Source organism: Orycteropus afer, unplaced genomic scaffold (assembly GCF_000298275.1).
Source record: "Orycteropus afer afer isolate SDZICR_OR568_19922 unplaced genomic scaffold, OryAfe1.0 scaffold00007, whole genome shotgun sequence".
Classification (NCBI taxonomy): Eukaryota; Metazoa; Chordata; class Mammalia; order Tubulidentata; family Orycteropodidae; genus Orycteropus; species Orycteropus afer.
This window is the reverse complement of record NW_006921594.1, coordinates 15,373,089-15,395,277: the sequence shown is the minus strand read 5'-3', so window position 1 is coordinate 15,395,277 and position 22,189 is coordinate 15,373,089. Positions and strand designations below refer to the sequence as shown.

At 33.9% G+C, this 22,189-nt stretch overlaps 1 protein-coding gene across 1 annotated transcript in view; it reads left to right on the top strand.

The window, feature by feature from the left end:
- KMT2E (lysine methyltransferase 2E (inactive)) overlaps nucleotides 1–22,189 on the top strand; it is a 67,965-nt gene that overhangs the window by 21,901 nt on the left and 23,875 nt on the right. The window contains exons 2-11 of the mRNA XM_007944517.2: nucleotides 524–638; nucleotides 1,806–2,035; nucleotides 5,292–5,372; nucleotides 7,602–7,660; nucleotides 8,566–8,738; nucleotides 12,862–12,900; nucleotides 15,749–15,979; nucleotides 16,086–16,216; nucleotides 18,323–18,440; nucleotides 19,446–19,555. Coding sequence (XP_007942708.1) covers nucleotides 524–638; nucleotides 1,806–2,035; nucleotides 5,292–5,372; nucleotides 7,602–7,660; nucleotides 8,566–8,738; nucleotides 12,862–12,900; nucleotides 15,749–15,979; nucleotides 16,086–16,216; nucleotides 18,323–18,440; nucleotides 19,446–19,555 — 1,287 coding nt within the window. The remainder of the gene's footprint in view (nucleotides 1–523; nucleotides 639–1,805; nucleotides 2,036–5,291; nucleotides 5,373–7,601; nucleotides 7,661–8,565; nucleotides 8,739–12,861; nucleotides 12,901–15,748; nucleotides 15,980–16,085; nucleotides 16,217–18,322; nucleotides 18,441–19,445; nucleotides 19,556–22,189) is intronic.

The window sequence follows — 22,189 nt, the reverse complement described above, 5'->3', positions numbered from 1 at the left end:
GTGGGTTTGAACCACCAACCTTCTGGTTAGCAGTCAAGTGCCTTATGCACTATGCTACAGTCTCTAGTATAATTTTTTTTTTTTTTTTAATGGTAGGTAAATGCTATATTAAAGTTGGGGAAGGAGATTTATTTTACTTAATTAAGCAAAAGTTCTGTTATGATACAGAATCTAGATATATATCCTACCTTGGAGGGGCTCACCTACTATAAAAAGACTATAAAAAGACATTGTATAGTCACATATTTCAGTACTTAAATGAAACTATCAAGTCGATTCCAACTCCTAGTGAGCCCCATGGAGTTTCCAAGGCTGTAATCTTTATAGAAGCAGATTGCCTCGTCTTTCTTCCACAGAACCACTTGTAGGTTTGGACCATTGACCTTTTGGTTAGCATCCAATGCCTTAACCATTGTACCACCAGAGCTTCTTACTTTAGTACGTAGGATTATAAATTAATTAAAAGAAAAGAATGAATAGAATTCTGTTTGATGCTACTTTTTTTTTTTTTTTTCTCTCCCAGACCAGAATCCGTAGAAGCTAGCCCTGTGGTAGTTGAGAAATCCAACAGTTATCCCCACCAATTATACACCAGCAGCTCACATCATTCACACAGTTACATTGGTTTGCCCTATGCGGTAAGTGTCAAACATTTCTCTGGAAGGTTTTTATTTTTTATATCTATAGATTGAAAATAGATGTGAGTGTGGTGTTATACTTAAACCCTCATATTAAAAAAGTATAGTTGTTTCACACTGTCTAAATAAGCAAATAATTTAGTTTAAATTTTTATTAGCCATATTCTTATTTTTCAAGGTATTACAATTTTGTAAGAGAAATTCCTTAGATTTTTTTTAAAAAATTATTATTATTACATTTTATGCTATTAATGGTTTGGTGTAATCATTCTTTACCCTTTTCTGTAAAGACTATAGGTAGAATATACTGTATTAGTTGTTGTTAATTCTAAATTATATTATTACTATTCATTGAACACTTATTATGTGCCAGGCTCATTACTAAGCCTTTTTGCCTATATTTCATCTATTCCTTAAAAACAAGCTCGTAAGATAGGTACAGTTAGCTTCATTTTATAGCTGATAAAATAAAAGCTTATCTTGGTTAACTTAATGTTGCATAGCTAGCAAGAGGCAGAACTTAAGATTCAAATAGACCTTCAAAAAAAAGGTCTTTATCATTGTAGAACTGATAGTATAATGGTACAATTATGACAGATTTTTACTACTTGGACCAGGGTAAAGATTCCCAAATTAAAACAGTTTTTACTTTTTATATAAAAAAGTGCTTTACTTTATAGCAGTCATATGTCTTTTGTTGTTTTTTGGTTATTCTTTAGTCTCTGCATTTCTGAAGTTTTTTTAATCTCAATTCTCACATCTTGTACCCGCTTTCATCTTTTTCTTTTTGGCACAATATACTCAACAAAACGTTCTCCTATTCAACAGTTTCTACATGCACGATTCATTGACATTGATTACAGTCTTCATGTTGAGTAACCCTGATCCCTATCTTTTTTTCTAGTTATTCTGTCATTAATGTAAACTCAGTGCTCCTCAAGCAAAACCTCTCTCTTGTCCCCCACCCGTTGTAGTCACTAATAAGCTTCTGTTTCTGTATATTTGCTTATTTAGTGTAAGTGAAGTCATATGGTATTTGCTCTTTTAAAACTGACTGACTTCACTCAGCATAGTGTTTTCAAGGTTCGTTCATGTTGTACAACTTAACTGAGTTCAAATCATTCAAATTAAATAATTATTATTCTGTATTTGTGTTCAATTATCCAGGACCATAATTATGGTGCTCGTCCTCCTCCAACACCTCCAGCTTCCCCTCCTCCATCAGTTCTTATTAGCAAAAATGAAGTAGGCATATTTACTACTCCAAATTTTGATGAAACTTCCAGTGCTACTACTATCAGCACATCTGAGGATGGAAGTTATGGTACTGATGTAACCAGGTGCATATGTGGTTTTACACATGATGATGGATACATGATCTGTTGTGACAAATGCAGGTAAAATATTTTACATCATTAGTTTATTTTTCTTGGATGCTGCTAACCTTTGATTGTTAATGTTGGAAAAGATAATTAAAATCACTTTTGAAGGAATTGATTGCATTTTTTAAAATGGGACATCTGCTACTGTTGTAATATATATATATTGCTCCTAGAACAAGCCCCTATGGGAAAACAACAATCTTAGAGCTTACTAGAGAGCCCCATTGTTGATTGAGTAATAGGCAGTCAGTTTTGAACTTGATTCATTTATAGCCATATATATCCCTCTCTTCACTCAGTTCAGTAGTAATACAAATATATGTAGTAGTAGACAAGATAGAAATGAGAGAAGAATTGAGTCCTGTGTATTTTCTTGAGGAATTATTTGTGCTGTATAGTGAACTGTGATTTTCCAATTTGGGGGAATTATACATTTTGATTGATGTTTGTTTGACTTGACTCTCTCACCTCCTTTTGACTTGAACCTTGCAGCACTCTGGAGTCTACTTGAACCAGAACCACAGTCTCCCCTCCCCCAATCCTGGTTCAACCACCAAGAAAGGCCTCTTCCCCTAGAGAAGGTGTGATTGGGACAGAGAGTGGGGTTTTGTTTTGTTTTATTTTATTTTTTGGTGGGAGGGTGTTGGGGAGGATGGAGAGGGAATAGTAGGATTTCAGCCTGAAAGATACTGAGTCCATCCCATGCATAGAGTGAGGAGCAGAGAGTATTGAAGCACTACCTTATAGAGGGTAAGAAAGTTCGATAGCCTTCCAGAACTTCCTGCATTTGGTCCTTATAACATAGCTTCATTATTAGATTTGAAGTAGTCTGGTGTATATCCATATTTGAATGTGAGTATAAAGGTGTATCTCAAAGCCAAATATAAATTATTTTATATAATTTGTACTATTGTTCCTGTCTATTTGATTAGGTGATTTAGGAGTTGGATATTATATAAAAATACAGTTAGAGTTACATTTCAAAAAGTTGATTTACCTTTGCCAAAAAAGACAAAATTTAAGTGTTAAGTAGAATGTTATTTTTTAATAGAAAGTTGTAATATTAATCCTTTGAGTTTATTTTAATGATAAACATATATTGTGGCACATTTTCAAATTTAAAAATTAATTTTCATTACCTGTGAATTACCATGAATAATGTACCTGAGTCAATTTACTCAGGACCAGTTCACAGTTTGTGGATTATTCAAGTTTTTGCTTCTCAGTAACTGATCTCTTTCACATGAATCTTAACATTCTATGTTTCTGTTGTTTAACCTGTAGTATACTGCAAAGCTTAATCTTTTTTGTCTATTCTTATTTCACATTAGTTCTTTATATATTTTCATGTCCCTATTGCCCTTTCTTACCTGTTTCAAGTTTGACATCTACACTTGTGTTTATTTACTCATTTTCTAGCTTTGTTTCTTTTGTTGTCTGCATAACATCATTATTTTGCCCACAAATTTAACTGATTTGTTATTCTAAAGCTCTTTTGTCACCTGCTGTGCTTTTCATGTCTACTTTTTTTTTCACTACTTTTATTTATATTCTGTTACCTTCTGCATCCTACCAGTTCTTGCCCCAACATTCTCAGATTTGTCTCTCTCTCCACTTTTTTTAGCTGCCTTAATATTATCATTGTCTCTGTTGTTAATTGCCTGGATACTTCAGTAGATTCTTAGCTGCAAAGTTTTTAGTTAAGAAATAAAGAGCAACAAAGTAGCAGTTAGCTTAATAGTTATATATTGAAAGAGGCTGAATCATGTGAATAGCTAAGACTGTTTTTGGAAACAGGTAAACACATATTTTGGAAATAGACAAAGCAAAGTCTTGGCAATAAAATACAATAATAATAGCAAATTGAGAAGCCTGCCTTGATCTGGTCCTTATACAGGCACACCTCATTTTATTTGCTTCACTTTATTGTGCTTGGTAGATACTGTGTTTTTATTTTACAGATTGAAGGTTTGTGGCAACTCTGAGTCAAGCAAATCTATTGGTACCATTTTTCCAACAGCATGTGCTCACTTTGTGTCTCTGTGTCACATGTTGGTAATTCTCACAATATTTCAAACTTTTTCATAATGCCGTTACACACGTAATAGACTATAGTATAGTTGGACATAACTTTTGTATGCTTTGGGAAACCAAAAAATTTAGATGACTTGCTTTATTGCAGTAGTCAGGAAGCAAACCTGCATTATCTCTGAAGTATGCCTGTATTCCATTCAAAAAGGACTACAGTAGAGGACAGTATAGGTTTAATCTCTGTCCTCATAGCATACTTCTTGGATTCTTTAACTTCATTTTGTTTACCATCATTCTTATTCTGTCCTTAGGAATAAAGCAGGTCTGGAATGTTAAAGAAAGAGCCCTGATGGCACAATGGTTAAAGTGCTCAGCTACTTTAAAAGTTGACTGAAGTCACCCAGGGGCTCCACAGGAGATAGGTCTGGCAATCTGCTCTTGTATTGAGTACAGCCTAGAAAACCCTAGTAGGGCAATTCTACTCTGATGACACCTAACAACAACAGAATGTTGGAAAAGCTTTTTAGTTGGCTTGTCTGCCTCTAGTTTCTTAATTCCTTTGAAGTATTACTTTGTATCACCAAAGTTGTTGCTGATACAGGTTGGAGGAAAGCTACACTATCCTGACATTCAAAATCCCATGTGATCAGACTGCAGTTTACTAATCTAGTCTTCTCTCTGTTTCTCAAAATGAACATTCCTCTTTTTACATATTTTCCTTCTTCTGGCTATTGCTCATCATATCTATCTAATTGAGAAAAGATTGCTACAGTGATGTCTTTTCTTTCAACTTTCCTAAATGAGATTTTATTGAAGTCCAGTATTCTCCAGGGTACTTTTTCATTAACTCCAAACAGTGATTGAAGTTATGTAATTTCTGTTTTTGATAGTTATTAGCCTCTTGCAAAAGAGTTTTTGATGAGGTAAATATCTCTTAAACTTTGTGATTTCTAATATTTGTAACCTAGATCTTTTATGTTTTAAAATAGTATTTGCTTTGAAAATTTATATATATAAACATGCATATACACGTATGTATGTATACATCCTATATTCTCCTGTTTTTGTGTATCAAAATTTTATCCCCTAAGATCTTATTTCTGGCTTCCTCACAGCACTCTTTAGTGCTAAGGTCAAAGTTGGCACTTACTAAGTGATAGTTAGTTGGAATAACAAATCTTAATTTGAGAATGATTTTAAATAATATTTTGTATGTTCTCCCCCCCCCTTTTTTTTAAAGTGTTTGGCAACATATTGACTGCATGGGGATTGACAGGCAGCATATTCCTGATACATATCTATGTGAACGTTGTCAGCCTAGGTGAGTTGCACATAACTGATAATAATGCTGATAATTTTAACTGAAGTAATCTTTAGTTAACAGAAATTCACTTACAAATTCTGCTAGAGTAAAAAAATGATGAATTGCTGTGTTTCATTGATCCAGTATTTTAGATACAACTTTTCATTTTATGATATCATGTTTGTATTTGGACATGTCTGAAATCAGGAAGACTCCATTCAGTAAAGGTTTATGTGATAGGGTATTTATTTATTTATGTTCCACCCCACCCCCCAAATACACTATGTTAAAGAGCATACTCTCAGTCACAGAAGTTCCCTCCTTTTTGCAGTATCTTGCTATATATGGTTTTTTTCCCTCATTTCTTTTTTTTTTTTTTAAAAAAAAATCTTTTGATTATGTACATTGCAGAACTATCTAAAAGTAAAATACTGTAATGAACCCATATGTTTCCATCACTGTTTCAACAATTTTCAACAACCCATGGTATGTATGTATTATTGTTTGTTTAACCATTCACCTTTTGAAGGATGTTTGGATTATTTTAATTTTTGTCTGTTACAAATAGAAAAAAAAAACTGCTATAAAAACATTCAAATACAGGTTTGTGTGAACATAAATAGTCATTTCTCTGGGAATAAATACCCAAGAGTGCAATTACTTAGTTGTATGCATATTTAGTTTTGTGAGAATTGTCAAACTATTTTAAATGGCTATACCATTTTATATTCCCACCAACGATACAGGAATTATTCAGCTATTGCTATTTACATTTTATTTACTTTTATAATTATTTAAGAAATAATTTCATCATCCAGAAGTCAAATACATAAAACAAGATACATTCACACAAGTCTAGTTTCTGTCCCTGTTGCTTCCATCGTATCTTGCTAGAAGTAATTATCTTACATAATTGGTTTTTCCTTCTATCGTTTGTTTTGCATTATAAGCAGTTATGTACCTATATATTTATGTTTCCCTCCTTACTTAGGTAAATAATATCATGTGATAAATAGAATTGTCATTGTATTTCCTTTTTGTCTTTAAAATATATGCTGAAGATACTTCATTATAATATATAGAGACTTATTCCTTTAGGGTACCCCATCTATATGATGTACTGTAGTTTATTGAACCCATTCCCCTTTGGGTGGATTTGTGAGATGTTTACAGTCTTTTGTTATTGCAATTAGAAATGGGATCATTCTGTAAAAGGGTAAATGGATATATAATTTAGGCAGATATTGCCAAATTCTCCTCTAGTAGGAGCTGTGTATTTGAATTCCCGCCAATAATGGGTAAGCGTGCCTATTTTCCCAGACATCACTATAGTCTCTGACTGACTTGGATTTTTGTCATAGACATTAGATGAGAAATGCTAATCTCAGTGCATTTATACTTTGCATTTCTCTTATTATTCCCTGTATGGTTTTGTTTTACTTTATGATAGTTATTAGCCTCTTGTCAGATGGTTTTTGTTGGAATAAATATCTGTTAAATTCAGTGCTGAGTAAAAACTGACCACTACAAGGGCAGTCAATCAAGAAGTAATCTGTTTATCATTTTGTGATAACTAGGATAGTTATTTGTATTGCTAAGACAGTTATATGTCCTAGTAGACATTAAGGCAAGTCTATTATTTTAGATGTTTTAGTATAGAATTTTTTTCTTACTGTCCTGGGAATAATATGTAGTGTTATTTGACCTCTAGAATAATAAGTTTATGCAATGAAAAGTTAGAAAAAGAAAGTAAAACATTTACTATGGATGATATGGTTCATGAGGGTGTTGGGGGTGATTAATGAAATATTTCACTTAATTGCTAAATTTTTTCTATTTTTTATTTCAAAAGTAGAAATAATTTGAGGCTGATGATAGTAATACCATATATCCTAATTCAGTATTATACATTTACTTTAAGAAATTTGATTCGTGATTTTAATTATGTTGTTAAAATTATAATTTATTTTAGACTTTTGCTTTAAATATTCAATTTAAAACAAATTGCTAGATTCTTAGGTAAAAACAAACAAACGTTTTCTTAACAGAGCAAAAATGAGTCACTACCATCTAATGCTTCTAATTGTACTAGATCATATCTAAACTATAAGGCAAAGGATATTGCATACATCTTAATACTGTTGGTTTTTCAGTAAGAAATTGTGAAGTTTATCAATTTAAAACAGATCTGCTTTTACCTAAATTAATGAAAGTTTGATAAATAATCATGTTAATAATTTATTGTAGGAGTTTGGATAAAGAGAGGGCAGTGCTACTACAACGCCGGAAAAGGGAAAATATGTCAGGTGGGTAAAAATGATCTACATTAAATTAAGATTAGTGTGATTGAGAGAATAAGTGGTTTGTATATTTTTAGCAAATTCTTTACTGATGAATATTGATTGTATGTATAATTTATAATGTTAGATATAGAATTGAAATACTTGTGTTTTTCAGATTACAGAATCAGTGTGTATTTATTTTAGGAAATACGGAAATGAAGAAAGTAAACATTTAAAATGATGCATAGTTTTCCTGCACATAGATAACCTATGTTAAAGAAGAAATAAAATATATTTGTTCTTCAGAAAGATGGTGCTCTATTTTTATGATGTGGAATTGTATTTCTTTCATTTTTAGAAACAGAAACAAGCATATACCATAATTTTCTTTTTGGCTTAAAACTTTACTTTGAACGATTCCCATTCCTCCTTAGTGCATATTTGGATTATTAGTATTTTTTTGTTTTTGTTTTTGCTGTTACAAATAGTACTTTCAGTAAAACCTTAGTGTACTTTTGCCATATTATTTTTGGATAAATCTGTAGAAATGGGATTGCTGGGTCAAACAGTAAGTGGATATACAATTTTGCTAGATACTGCTAAATTTTCCTTCATGGAGAATGTTGAATTTCTCCTTGGTAATGTTCAAGTGTGCCCATTATTCACTGTCTGACCACCAGAGTATGTTGTCAGACCCTTGGATCCTTTCTACTTAATGGGTGATAAATAATATGTGCAGTTTTCATTTAAATTCATTCTGTTAATGTGATTGAGGTTGAGTGAATGAAGAAGTGAAAAGGTGTATTGTTCATTCTTCAGAAAGATGGAGATCCAATCCAACCCACAGCCCAGTCGGGTGGAAAGCTATTTTATTTTATTGTTTGAAATAGAGTCTTACATATGTAGTAATTTTTATTTTGCCTTTGAAGATGGTGATACCAGTGCAACTGAGAGTGGTGATGAGGTTCCTGTGGAATTATATACTGCATTTCAGCATACTCCAACGTCTATTACTTTAACTGCTTCAAGAGTTTCCAAGGTGAATGATAAAAGGAGGAAAAAAAGTGGAGAGAAAGAACAAAATATTTCAAAATGTAAAAAAGTAAGTTTTTGCTTTTTTTTTTTTTTAATGGCTAGATAGTAAAGATGGCAGAGTTTTACAGAAAAGGCAAGTATAGGAAAACAAGGAGAATAACAGAGGAAGGAAAGTAGCTAGAAAAGGTAGTAAGCAGGATGCAAAAGCTTTTTGTTTCTAACTTTAAGCAGTTCACGTAATTGAATTTTTTATATGAATTGGGTGCAAATTTAAAAAGCAGATTATTTTTACTCTCAACAGTTCATACACATTTAGTTTCATGGCACCTATTACAATCCCAACAATGAACAGCTTTCCTCCCATCTCCTCCCTGTAACTACCCCTTCTCTGTCATTTTTATCTATGCATTCTTGTCTGTCCAGCTTTTCCCTTGGCAAATGTTGCCTTTCTGATCTCTCATGGTTGGTTGATCTCTGGGGTGCATCTCCTTGGGTTATTAAAATTTTTAAAGGTGTTTTAAAGATTAAAGCGGAATAGAGAAGAAACTTGCAAGCTGCTTTGAAATCATCACTCTAATGAGCCTAGTTACAGAAATGCAAAAGTTAAAATAGAAAAAAACTGGCTGTTTTAGAAAACAGAAATAATAGTCCTAAATTTTTAATAACTTATGCACAGGTAAAGAATCAGATATACTATAATGATTGCAAATGACTTTTTCTTTATAACTATTTGAATATCTAGGAGGCCTGGTGGCACAGTGGTTAAGTGTTTTGTTGCTAACCAAATGGTTGGTGGTTTGAACCTACCAGCTGCTCAGTGGAGAGAAAAGAGTGACAGTCTGCTTCTATAAAGTTTTATAGACTTGGAAATCTTAGGGGCAGTTCTACCCTGTCCTATAGGGTTGCTATGAGTCAGAATTGACTTGATGGCAACAGATTTGGTTTTGGTTTATTTGAGTATCTAATCATTTTAATAGTGTTCCTCCTTGTTGAATTTTTTACCATGTATATTCTTTTCACTTAAGATTTATGTGGTAAATTATCCCTGTGATCTCCAACAGCAGAAAACTACTTACAATTTTTCATTAAATTTGTTATAATCATTAGAGCAGATTTTTGTGATATGAGGTAAAAACTACTTTTTTGCAATGATTATATTGGTATTGTAGACTGAAATTATATGCCTAGATATAAAATCCAGGTTCTAAAACTAGAAGTATGCTCCTGAGTGTTCCTGGTGAGTGTTCCTGGTGAGTGTTCCTGATGACGTATGTTTGGTTACTTAATAGGCAGCCTATATATCATTTATGTTCCTAATTTCACCTGCCTGCTTAACATATGCCTTGACTTCCTAGCAGTCTTTAGGTGTCTGTCCCTTTTCTTTTCTGTAATTCTTCTACCTATATTTTATCCATTCTGGACAACATTGTTACCAGATTCTTCTCTTATTTTATGGACATGTTGTCTTTACCATGCTATTCCTTTCACTAGCTGGAATGTTCTCTTCTCTATCTTTATCTTTCAAGCTTTTATTGTACTTTGAGGAGTTTCTCAGCTGCTAACTTCCTCCTTAAAGTTTGCTTTTTACCTACTAATTATGATCTTCTTTTTTTTGCATCTCATCATAGCATTTGAACCTTTTATTACACCATTTTGCCATTTCATCTTGTTTCCTTGTTATTTTCCTCATCTATGATAGGTTGTAACTTACAAAAGAGATTGTTACGTGCCTTTTACATTTAGGAACTTATGTGTAAGTATCGGGTCACCTTTTGTCTACTACTTTCAAATTATGTTTCCTTCTGTCAGTTATAGAAAAATTACTTGGAAATTTTATCTTTGTTTATTTCTGTTTTGAGGTCACTTGATTTGATTTAAAGCTGGGTTTTTTTGTTTGATTGTTTGCTTTTTAAAATAAAATAGATTATGCATGGTCTCTGGCTGGAATGACTTTTGAGTATTTGCAATAAATTCTGGATCTTGGTTTTTGTCAGAATATTGCTGTGTAATTCAAAAAGGAGAAGTGTGTTTTTTTTTCCTTGTATTGTTAAATGTGTGACAGCAATTAAAAGGAATTCAAGAACTAGATATAAAAGATACCTAATTCACTCTTCTGTTAAATTTTTATTATTATCGGCACCAACACATACATTTTTTAAAAATTAGCAAAAAGATATACATTTCTTTTTCAAGCTGTCTGTTATAGTCAGTAGTTAAAAATATGATTGGAGTTAGCAAGAAATATTCTAGGTAGTCTAAAAATATTCATAAAATCCCATTAAGGAATTGTTGGTAAGGAGTTTGACATAAAAGATTAACATTATTAAAAATACAGAATAGAATATTAAAAGACATGAAGTGTATAGTGTAGCCCATGTATGATTAGGACTTTTTCAGTTACATTTTCTCATTTTAACATGAAAATAATTTTTTAATATTTTTATTTTTTTAGTTCATAAAACCATTGTCAGAAAATATTACATAAAATGTTCTGTTACCATTTTTCTTGTAATGGTTTTCTTTCTATAAACCAAACTTCCTTGGCTATCCTTTAAGTTCTTTTTTCTTGTTTGTTTTTGGTTTAGCAACATAGCTATTGTCAGGGCTTAAAACTCATTGTTATTTTTAGTCTTTGAAATCCATATTTATTTTCAAAAGCTCTATCCATTTTTTCTTTGAGATGTCTCTCAGATTTAGTTTATTCTTTTTGCTACTACAAATCCAGTCTAAACCCTTATACATCATGGTAGTGCAATAGTATCTTCTTATCATCTGATTTTTCTAACTTTATCGCCTTTCCTATTCAGTCCATTTTGTATTTCAGTATCGCATATTCTGTAAATATCATTTTTATATCCATTCTATTCTCAGTTATATTTTATGGATTCTTTTTTGACATGACAGCATTTAAGTTGGAATCATAAAATCAGAATTTTAAGTAAGGTTTCTGTGATCTAATTTTACATTTTCTAGCTAATCTTACGTGTCACTAATTTTAAATAGTTTAAAAGTATGGTATATTTGTTTTTCTTTGAATGTAACATATTTCTGCTTTCTTTCTTTGTTCTTCCTCCTACCATGATTGTATTTCTTTGACTTCTCCACCTGACTCTGTCCATTCTCTGGGGTCTACCTAGTTCTTGTTCCACCTTTAATATGAAAAGTTTATGCATTTTTTGTTTTTCTCACTCTATTCCAACAGATAATCTGCCTACAAATTGGGCACTTAAATGTATTTGGATCTGTGTTGCTTGCTCCAAGTTTGTGTTTGTCCATCTCTTTAAATAGAGTTTATTCTTTCTGTTGGGGAGAAGGGTGAGAGAGATGGGAATTAAGTCTAATTATCTCTTTTGGATCTTGGCAGATAAGTGGGCTCTCAGTAAATACTTACTGAATAAATAATTGTAGCTCTATTTGTTACAACATTTATTATTGAAACCTCATTGCTCAGCTCAAAAAAACTCACTGCTGTCGAGTGGGATCTGACTCATAGTGACCCCTCCTTGGGTTTCTGAGGCAGTGGTGTCACTCCAGAAGTAGATTGCCCGCCCTTCTGAGGAGTGGCTGATGGGTTTGAACCTCCAGCCTTCTGATTAGCAGTCAGATGCCTTAGGCACTACGCCACCAGAGCCCCGTTAAGTGAACAAATGTTATTTGTGGTTTGGCTTACAGAATTAAAATAATGACATTATTTTATGTCCCCCAAACTTGTTTCATCACCTCGGCAAAGTTACTGTATTTTTAATATTCTTCCAATTTTTATCATAATTGCTTTCCCATGGTTCTAGTATCAGAGCACACAGAAAATTTGGAAGCTCATTTCTTAGTATCATGTCATATTTATATTTCCATGTTCTTACATACCAAACCAAACCAAACTCACTGTTGTGGAGTTGGATCCGACTTACAGCGACCCCTCCTTGGGTTTCCAAGGCAGCATTACTACGGAAGAAGATTGCCCAACCTTCCTTCCGATGTTCTTACATAGTCTGCATTTTATTTTTAATAGAAAAGTACTGTAGTAGGTGTCTTTATTTAAACATTCTATTCATTACAGATTTAATAGTTATTGCCACATTTTTTTGTTGCCGTGAAACTTCATTAAACAGCTTCAGTGTTTAGATTGATTTTTAAATACTAATTATATTCTGTTTTAAAGATACTAACCTAGAATTCCATATTTATTTTAGGCATTTCGTGAAGGATCTAGGAAGTCATCAAGAGTTAAGGTAAATACATTAAATTTCTGGCCATTATCAACTGTCAAATATTCAGGAGCTTATTTAGTGGTTGCTTATCCATAATCTTAGTTTAAGCTCTCTTCATTTTATGTCATGTCATTGCTTATTAGTATGTTTATCAGAGTGGGATCATAAAAATTCTAGTTGGATTATTAAGCCAATCTTGTATTTTATTAACACTGTTAAAACTAATGACTTTAAGCAAAAGAGGAGGTATATAAGCATTTTCTAACATTAAAATTTTGGATCATCTATATTGCAGTTATCACTACATTCCTTGTCTCCAGTACCACTGTGTATTAATTATATTAGAGATATGAATGCAAAATCACATTTAGAATTTGAAAATTTATTCTTTTACATACTTGGGATTCTAGTGATTTAGTCAAGTAAGTTGTCATAATATACTATAAAATCACTATAGAGCCACCTTAGAAGCATAAGGTGTATTAGTCTTTTGTGTCTTGTTTTTCAGAATGCATCCTCATTATAGATGCTAAAATTGCTGAGATAGAGACACAACTGAATTGATTTCTTTAACAAAGTAGAGGAAGGCCTAAATATGAAGTAACCCAACCCACTGCCATTGAGTTGATTCAGACTCAAAGCGAGCCTCATTGGGTTTCCAAGACTGTAAAACCTTACGGAAGTAGATTGCCTCACCTTCCTCCCACGGAGCAACTGGTGGATTTGAACTGCTGGCCTTATCTCCCAAATGCCTCATTCACTATGCCACCAGAGCTCCTTAAATATGAACTGGTGGTTGTTGTTGTTATGTGCCGTCGAGTCGGCCCCGACTCATAGCGACCCCTCCTTGGGTTTCCGAGGCAGTATTACTACGGAAGTAGGATTGCCCAACCTGCCTTCCGAGGAGTGGCTGGTGGGTTTGAACCGCCAGCCTTCTGGTTAGCAGTCAAGTGCTTTAGCCACTATGCTACCAGAGCTCCTAAAATATGAACTAGTGTCTCATATTTCATAAAAATCTCTTCTTTGTCAAATGTTCACTACCACGTAGAATAGGTATTACATAAAATATTAATTGGTAAAATAAGCCTACCCCACCGAATATTTGAGCAGCTTACTGTAGTTTATATTTCATTGCAGAAAAGAATGACACTTTTTCAGTAGAGATTGGTTGGTCATACGGAGAGTAGATTGATGGTAAATTTTGGGGTCGTGTTACTGTATATATTTGCATGTTGTTGTTGTGTGCAGTTGAGTCAAGTCGACCTCGACTCATAGCAAACCCTCCTTGGGTTGCTGAGGCAGTATCACTACAGAAGTAGATTGCCCAACCTTCCTTCCAAAGAGTGGCTGGTGGGTTTGAACCACCAGCCTTCTGGTTAGTAGTCAAGTGCCTTAGGCACTATGCTACCAGAGCTCCTATATATTTGCATATGCCTATCTAAAAGGATGTATAAGGGTGTTATGAAATCTGTGTCTTTTCAATTTTAGTTAAGTTAGGTTGTACATATTGTGGAATTAATCTGTTTTCTCATCAAGGTTTTCAGTATTGTATAAAGAAAATGATAAATAGCATTGATAACTAAGTTGAAATTGTACATATCATATTGTATAATTTTGAATGAAGCTAACCATAAGCCAATTTATCTTCTTGTCATCTGCAGTAGTTGGTTTTCATCCTAAGATTGCAAATATGAATTAATATAATTGTAGTAGTCCAGATTTTAATACATTTAGAAGTGTTTGGTAATTAAGCCACTCAGTTAATTGCTTTCCAATCAGAAAAGGGTTCTTTTTATTTTGCAACATATTAAAAAGAGGTGGTAACATCTTATCACTTGACATTTAACATTCTTATCTTGCAAACTTTAAGGAGCTCTGGTGGCATAGTGGGTAAGGCATTTGGCTGCTAACCAGAAGGTCGGCTGTTAAAACCCACCAGCTGTTCCTTAGGAGGAAGATGTGGCAATCTGCTTCCGTAAACATTTACAGCCTTGGAAACACAATGAAGGTCAATATGAGTCGGAATTGACTTGATGACAGCAGTCATTAGTGAGTTGTAATCGACTCAATGACAACAAGTTTAGTTTTTTGGACAGAGGAGAGGAGGAAGTACTTTAAGCTAGAAGGTCCTTGCCCTCATTGTAGACCATGAATTTAGGCTGTGGATCATTTTAGGTCATTTCACATCCTGTGACTCATTTTGATCTAATGTCAAATTTATCATGTGTATAATTGATTATACTAAATTAAAATATCAAGGTTTTGTTTGTTATAAAACATGTTAAAATTACAGTATGAAGTCAGGAGATATGTTCTTAATATGAAGCATGTGTAGATCACATAATAATTGAAGATTTATTCTAGTTCAGTAGAACTATGAGTACATAACAGTTCTTGGTTTGTTGGCAGTCTCTGAAGTAAATTCATAGGTTTTCTCTTTTTTAGTCATTATTGGGCATTGACACCAAAGTTTTGGGTATTTGCAGTTTCAATGAATCTTCCTCTTGGCTAAAATAGTGATGTTTGAAGCTTTAATTTCTGCTATTCTGAATTCTTTCCATTTTCTAACTCATGTTTGTCTGTTATGTAGTATAAAAATGTGGTACATTGCTGATTTAAAGGACTTTTTTCCACTAGGACCAAAATAGAAAGCCAGATTTTATTTCTAATTTATATTATGTTATTTTTACAGATGGTCTTTTATGTTTAAACCAAAAACCAAACTCATTGCTGTCAAGTCGCATCTGACGCATAGCGACCCCTCCTTGGGTTTCCAAGGCAGTATCTCTGTGGAACTAGATTGCCCAATGTTAGTTGTGTATAAATACTTCATGTTGATATATTAATGTGTTGCTTGTTATTATTTTAGGGTTCAGCTCCAGAGATTGATCCTTCATCTGATGGTTCAAATTTTGGATGGGAGACAAAAATCAAAGCATGGATGGATCGATATGAAGAGGCAAATAATAACCAGTATAGTGAGGGTGTTCAGAGGGAGGCACAAAGAATAGCTCTCAGATTAGGCAGTGGAAATGACAAAAAAGAAATGAATAAATCAGATTTGAATACCAATAATTTACTCTTCAAACCTCCAGTAGAGGTAACTAAAGTTTGTCAAAAAGTTAAAAACAAAACTTTCTATATCTTAAGTAGCTAGTCTGAAAGCAGCCAAGTGTAAATCATTTCAATATTTGCTTTGGTTTTAGAGCCATATACAAAAGAATAAGAAAATTCTTAAGTCTGCAAAGGATTTGCCTCCTGATGCACTTATTATTGAATATAGAGGGAAGTTTATGCTGAGAGAACAGTTTGAAGCAAATGGATATTTCTTTAAGAGGTATAGTCTTCAATTTTTTCTGTAGTTAGGTTTCTTAAGTATTGAATTTTTGACTATTTTACAAAATGGTTGGGATTATATTTTTCCCTAAGTGATCATTTCTGTATTTAAAACTGTAGTGTGGTTGAACTGTGACTGATGATAACTTGTGAACTATAACAAAATAAAACATAAAAATGACTAGAGAAAATGGCAGAGGTGATATTCTCACTTTCTTGCTCATCATGTTTTGCTGGATATCTTAAATCAATCGACTTCCAATAAAACCAGTAGCAGTGTAAAAAAAAAAAAAACCAAACTCTTTTTTTTTTTTGAGTCACTTCTAACTTGTGGTGCACCCCATGTTATTACAGAGTAGACTTGTCCTCCATAGCGTTTTCTTGGCTATAGTCTTTATGGAAGCAGATCTCCAAGCCTTTATTTCCCGGCACCTCTAAATGGGTTTCTGTTGTTGTTATGTGCTGTTGAGTCAAACCTGACTCATAGCGACCCCTCCTTGGGTTTCTGGGGCAGTATCACTACAGAAATAGATTGCCCAGCCTTCCTTCTGAGGAGTGGCTGGAGGGTTTGAACCACCAACCTTCCAGTTAGCAGTCAAGTGCCTTAGGCCCTGTGCTACCAGAGCTCCTCTAAATGGGTTAGTACTACCTTTAGGTTAGTCACTGCTGTTGAGTTGATTCTGACTCACAGTGACCACTTCTTGGGTTTCTAAGGCAGTATCTCTACAGAAGTAGATTGCCCAGTCTTCATTCTGAGGAGTGGCTGGTGGGTTTGAACTGCCAGCCTTCTGGTTAGCTGAGCATAAACCATTTGTGCCACCTAGGGACCTGATACTACTATAAAAACCAAAACCAAACTCTTTTCCATCAAGTTGATTTTGACTCAAAGCATTGTATTGTTGTTGTTATGTGCCATGGAGTTGGACCCGACTCATAGCGACCCCTCCTTGGGTTTCCAAGGCAGTATCACTAGGAAAGTAGATTGCCCCATCCTCCACTGTACAGGTGAATGTTAATCAGGAACTCTGATTAACTAAGATTACAAGAAACCTTGTCTATCCAGGACCTGTATTAATGCCTTATGACATAATTGCTAGAATCCAAAAAGACTGTAGTGAGTGACTGCAGGCAAAATTCCTTCTTCTTTATTAGACAGTTTTAGATTTGGTCCTACATTATTGGCACCACTTTCAACTGCTACTTTCTTGGTATTGGAATGGAATTGGAGGCCTCTTCTATGCTTTGGGGTTTTTGTGGGCAATGTGATCCTGAAAGGAGCTCTGGTAATGTAGTGCTTAAGTCACTCGACTGCTAACCAGAATACTGGCCCAGAAACCCAGGGAGGGGTCGCCATGAGTTGGGTCTGACTTGACGGCACACAACAACAACAAAAACATGATCCTGAAAGTCATTGCTTCTCTAAGGTCTAGCAGTATACTTCTGGCTCTAAAGGATACATTCCCAGTCTTTGTCCTCCAATTATTAAAAACATTTCTTGTTTATAACTTGATATTTTAACGTGAGTTATGAAAGATATATAAAAATTCCCTTTTATTGTGTACAATATTTGATCTGAAATGTGTAGAAATCCAACACTTTTAAATGCACCAGTAAATATGGACTTCAAAGGCATCTGGTAGCGTAGTGCCTAAGGCACTGGACTGCTAACCAGAGGGCTGGTGGTTCAAACCCACCAGCACCTCCTCGGAAGGAAGGTGGGGCAATCTACTTCTGTAGTGATACTGCCTCGGAAACCCAAGGAGGGGTCGCTGAGTCGAGTCTGACTTGACTGCACATAACAACAACAACAATTATGAATCATTCTATAAAGGTAGTAGTCAGTGCTTTTTCTGTTTCTTTGTAAATTTGAATTCCCACTTTTAGTTAATTATCTTTGATTAAGGTTACAGGGTCAGGTAAAAATGTTATTAGTATAGTGGCTAAGAGTGGGTTTTGGAGTCAGACTGCTTTTATTCAAATTCTGGCTTTACCCCTACTAATTGTGAGCCTTTTTGAAGTTACTCTGTGCCTAAGTTACCTTTGTGTAGAATAATAGATTTGTTACTTTAAAATGTTAATAGTTTATAATCCATTTCTTTTTTTGTAGACCATATCCTTTTGTTTTATTCTATTCTAAGTTTCATGGGCTAGAGATGTGTGTTGATGCAAGGACTTTTGGAAATGAAGCTCGGTTCATCAGGCGTTCTTGTTCACCCAATGCAGAGGTAAGCTTATTGAAATCTTTCTTGGGGCCAAAGTGGAGAGCTGAGCATTAAGTATAAAACCTAGGAGCCTAAAACACTTTAACTGATCACATTCTATATCATCCAGCATCTTTCTGTTATGAAAAGTTAGGTGATACTAACTGTGAGGTCTTAAAAGTTACATTAAAGAAATTGTGGTGTTCATTGTAAGAGAAAATATTAAGACTTCTTTCTGTATATCCTTGAATCTCTATGTCTGGACTACCAGGGGTTATGTGTATACTATGATTTGATCAAGTTGGATGATAAAGCTGAAAGCTAAAATAGATTTTATATATGCCACTAAAATTGTTATAAAATAGTTTTTAATGTGGTGTATAAATTACATTTTTTTATTTTTCTACCTCCCAAAATAAGCATTCTTAATTATATAATAACATAATGTTGCAATTAAGTAAGATTATAGAATTTGGAGCCAGACTTAACTATATTTCTATGTCTTTTCTGACTTAGTAGCTTTGTAACCTTAGGGAAATTACTTAACCTATTTGTTTCTCAGTCTTATCTATAGAAAGGTGTATGAGAACTGGAGGAGTTAATACCTGTACACCACCTTAGAACAGTGTGTGCCATAATATAATAGATAAGTACTCAGGTGTTTGCTGTACTGTAACTACATTTCATCAAAACTAAGATGTGGTAACTTTTAAGACTTATGATTTCAGAGATGCTAATATATGGCAAAAATGAATCTTAGAAATGATGAAATATTTTATTTTTTTTTTAAATGACGTGGTAGGCTGTATGAGTTAGGGATTGGCAATTGATAGGAACATTCAGTTTCAAAAACTGATTTCTCTCCTTCCCAGTTGATAACGACTAATTTGTAGTTACAAGTCTCATAATTAATGGCGTATTTTTCAAGTTATATTTTTAAAATATTTTGAATAATTTTCAAAATTGAAGGATGAGATGTTTCTAAGGTAGAAAATTATTTACAGAAATATAAAATTATTCTTTTAACAGGTGAGGCATGAAATTGAAGATGGAACCATACATCTTTATATCTATTCTATACAAAATATTCCAAAGGGAACTGAAATTACTATTGCCTTTGATTTTGACTATGGGAATTGGTAAGTTCAGGTCTATAAATATGGTATCTATTGCCTTAAAATAGTTTCTTACTGTCCTTTTGATACTATAGACATTGTCATTACTTTTTTAAATTGTGATTTGGGTGAAAATTTACAGAGCAAATTCATTTTCTATACAACAGTTCATACACATTTTGTTTCATGACATTGACTACAATCCCCACAATATAACTGCTCTCTTCTCACTTCCTTCCTGTGGTTTCCTTTTCCTGTGTCCTTCCTTCCTATGCATTCTTGCACCCTGAGCTATCTCCCTGTGCAAATACTGCCCTTTTGATCTCCCATGGTTGATTGATCTAAGGATTATACCTACCTGGTGTAAATGTTCACCTTAACATGCCTGTCTGTTGTTTGTCTGGAAGCCATGGGAGTGAGTTAAATTCCAGGCCCAAAGGGTAACTAGGGGCCATAGTCTCGAGGGTTTCACCAGTCCCAATCAGACCAGTAAGTCTGGTCTATGATTTTGAGTTTTGTTCCACATTTTTCTCCCACTTTCTCTAGGAGCTCCTAGGCTGATCTGTTTTTGAGTGATTGACAGTGAAAAACCAGTCACCATCTAGTTCTTGTCACAGGGTCATGTAGGCTGAGGTTCACATAGTCTACTAGTCTCTTGGACTAATTTTTTCCATGCATCTTTGGTTTTCTTCATTCTTTGCTCCAGATGAGGAGAGACCAATTATTGCATCTTAGATGGCTGTTTGCAAGCCTTTAAGACCCTAGTTACTGACCAAAGTAGGATGTAGAACAATGTTGTTGTGTAGTATGTTATGCCACTTGAGTTTGCTGTCCCTTCTGACCATGATCCCAAGCCTGTGGGCCCAACAGCTTGCTTCCTCAGGGTGGTTGAAGTTAACATAAATTTGTACTGTTAGCTTTTATATATATATGAACATTCATATAGAACATACATGTAGAAATATCATCTGTCAAAGTTGTATATGGTTATGGATATATATTCTTTTTGCCTAGATACCTGATCATTCAGCCTATTTGCCTGTATGTCCACCCATAGATGGATTGTTATTACTAATAATCCAGTATTGTGTATATAAAAGTGTTTATCTTTGTTGTTTGTACCTCTTGTGCACCTCTTTGTGTCTTCCTTTTCCTTAGTGTTACTGTGTTGACCACTTGCTTTTGGTATATTACCTTTTGTCATTGGTGTTTTAGCTTTTTATTTTTGTATATTCTGAGAAAGTTAGGAGCCCTGGGGGCACAGTGGTTAAATGCTGGGCTGCTAACCCAGTCATCAGTTTGAACCCACTAGCAGCTCTGCAGGAGACAGACCTGGGCATCTGCTCTCATAAATACTGCAGCCTAGAAAACCCTTGGTGGCAGTTCTAGTCTGTCACATGGGGCCTCTCCAAGTCAGAATTGACTCAATGGCACCTAACAACATCATGAGAAAGTTAAAAAAGTACTTGAAAATCAGTATTTTTGTATCTTCCTTTACATCATTTTTTTCCCCCGAAACTTCCCCTAATTATTATTGTGTTGTAAATGTTCATGTTGTTTTGTGCCTTCCAGTCAACCAGACTCATAGTGACCCTCCTTGGGTTTCCCAGGCGGTATCACTACATAAGTAGATTGCCTAACCTTCCTTTCCAGGAGTGGTTGGTAGGTTTGAACTGCCAGCCAAATGTTCATAGTAATTAATAATCTTAAATTCAGCCATATAACACTGATCTAGTTTATGTGAGAATTTTGTTTCTTCTTTATATTCTTGTATTTTAGGGGATACAATTTTATTCATACAATTAATTTGGTTAATCATTATGAATGAGTTAATTTTGTTTTTACCCTTCAAAACAAGAAATTGTACCAAATTTTCTTTGCATTCAGTTTTGTTCATTCATTACTTCTGTGACAGTCATATCATTATTTGTAGCTCTGGTTCTTTTATTTTCCCTGCTGATGATATTTATCTGTCCACTCCATTATTGATGAACTTTTAGATAACAAGAAGTGCTCCTGTGGCTTTTTGAACATAACTATTATGTACATGTTCTCTCCATTTAGTTTCCTAGAAGGTACACAGCCTCAGTTTTTACTACATTGATGAATTACTCTCCAAAGCAGCTCGTACCAGTTTACTTTCCCACAGCAATGTAGTTCCTTGCTCTGTTTCTTTACTGTAAGACTTTAAAATGGATGCTAATTTGTGTGAAATAGTATCTTTTTATATTTTAAATGACCATTTTCTTTACTATTTATGAATCCGAGGATCTTTTTATATATTAATCATTTGGATTTCTTCTCTTTAGAATTCTCTAATCATGTCACTGGTCCTTTTTCTGCTGGGCAGTCCTTTTCTTACTGAATTTCTTTAGGAGTTCTTCATATCTAGAATATATATTAGTTTCTCCTTTTGTATATTTTATTTCATAAACTTTGTATGGTATCCTTTTTTAAATGTGTAAGTTTTTAATGTTCCATATTTTTCTCTAAATGAAATCCTTTTCCAGTTTGTACCTCTACCTGATTTTTGGAGTCAGATTTATCACTCATAAACTATTCTTTTTTAGCCATTTCTTCCTTTGCTCATTGATTTGAGACTGTTTATCCCATAGTGGTTAAGAATAGAAGCAAAATATCTGTCTAGTTACCATTTCT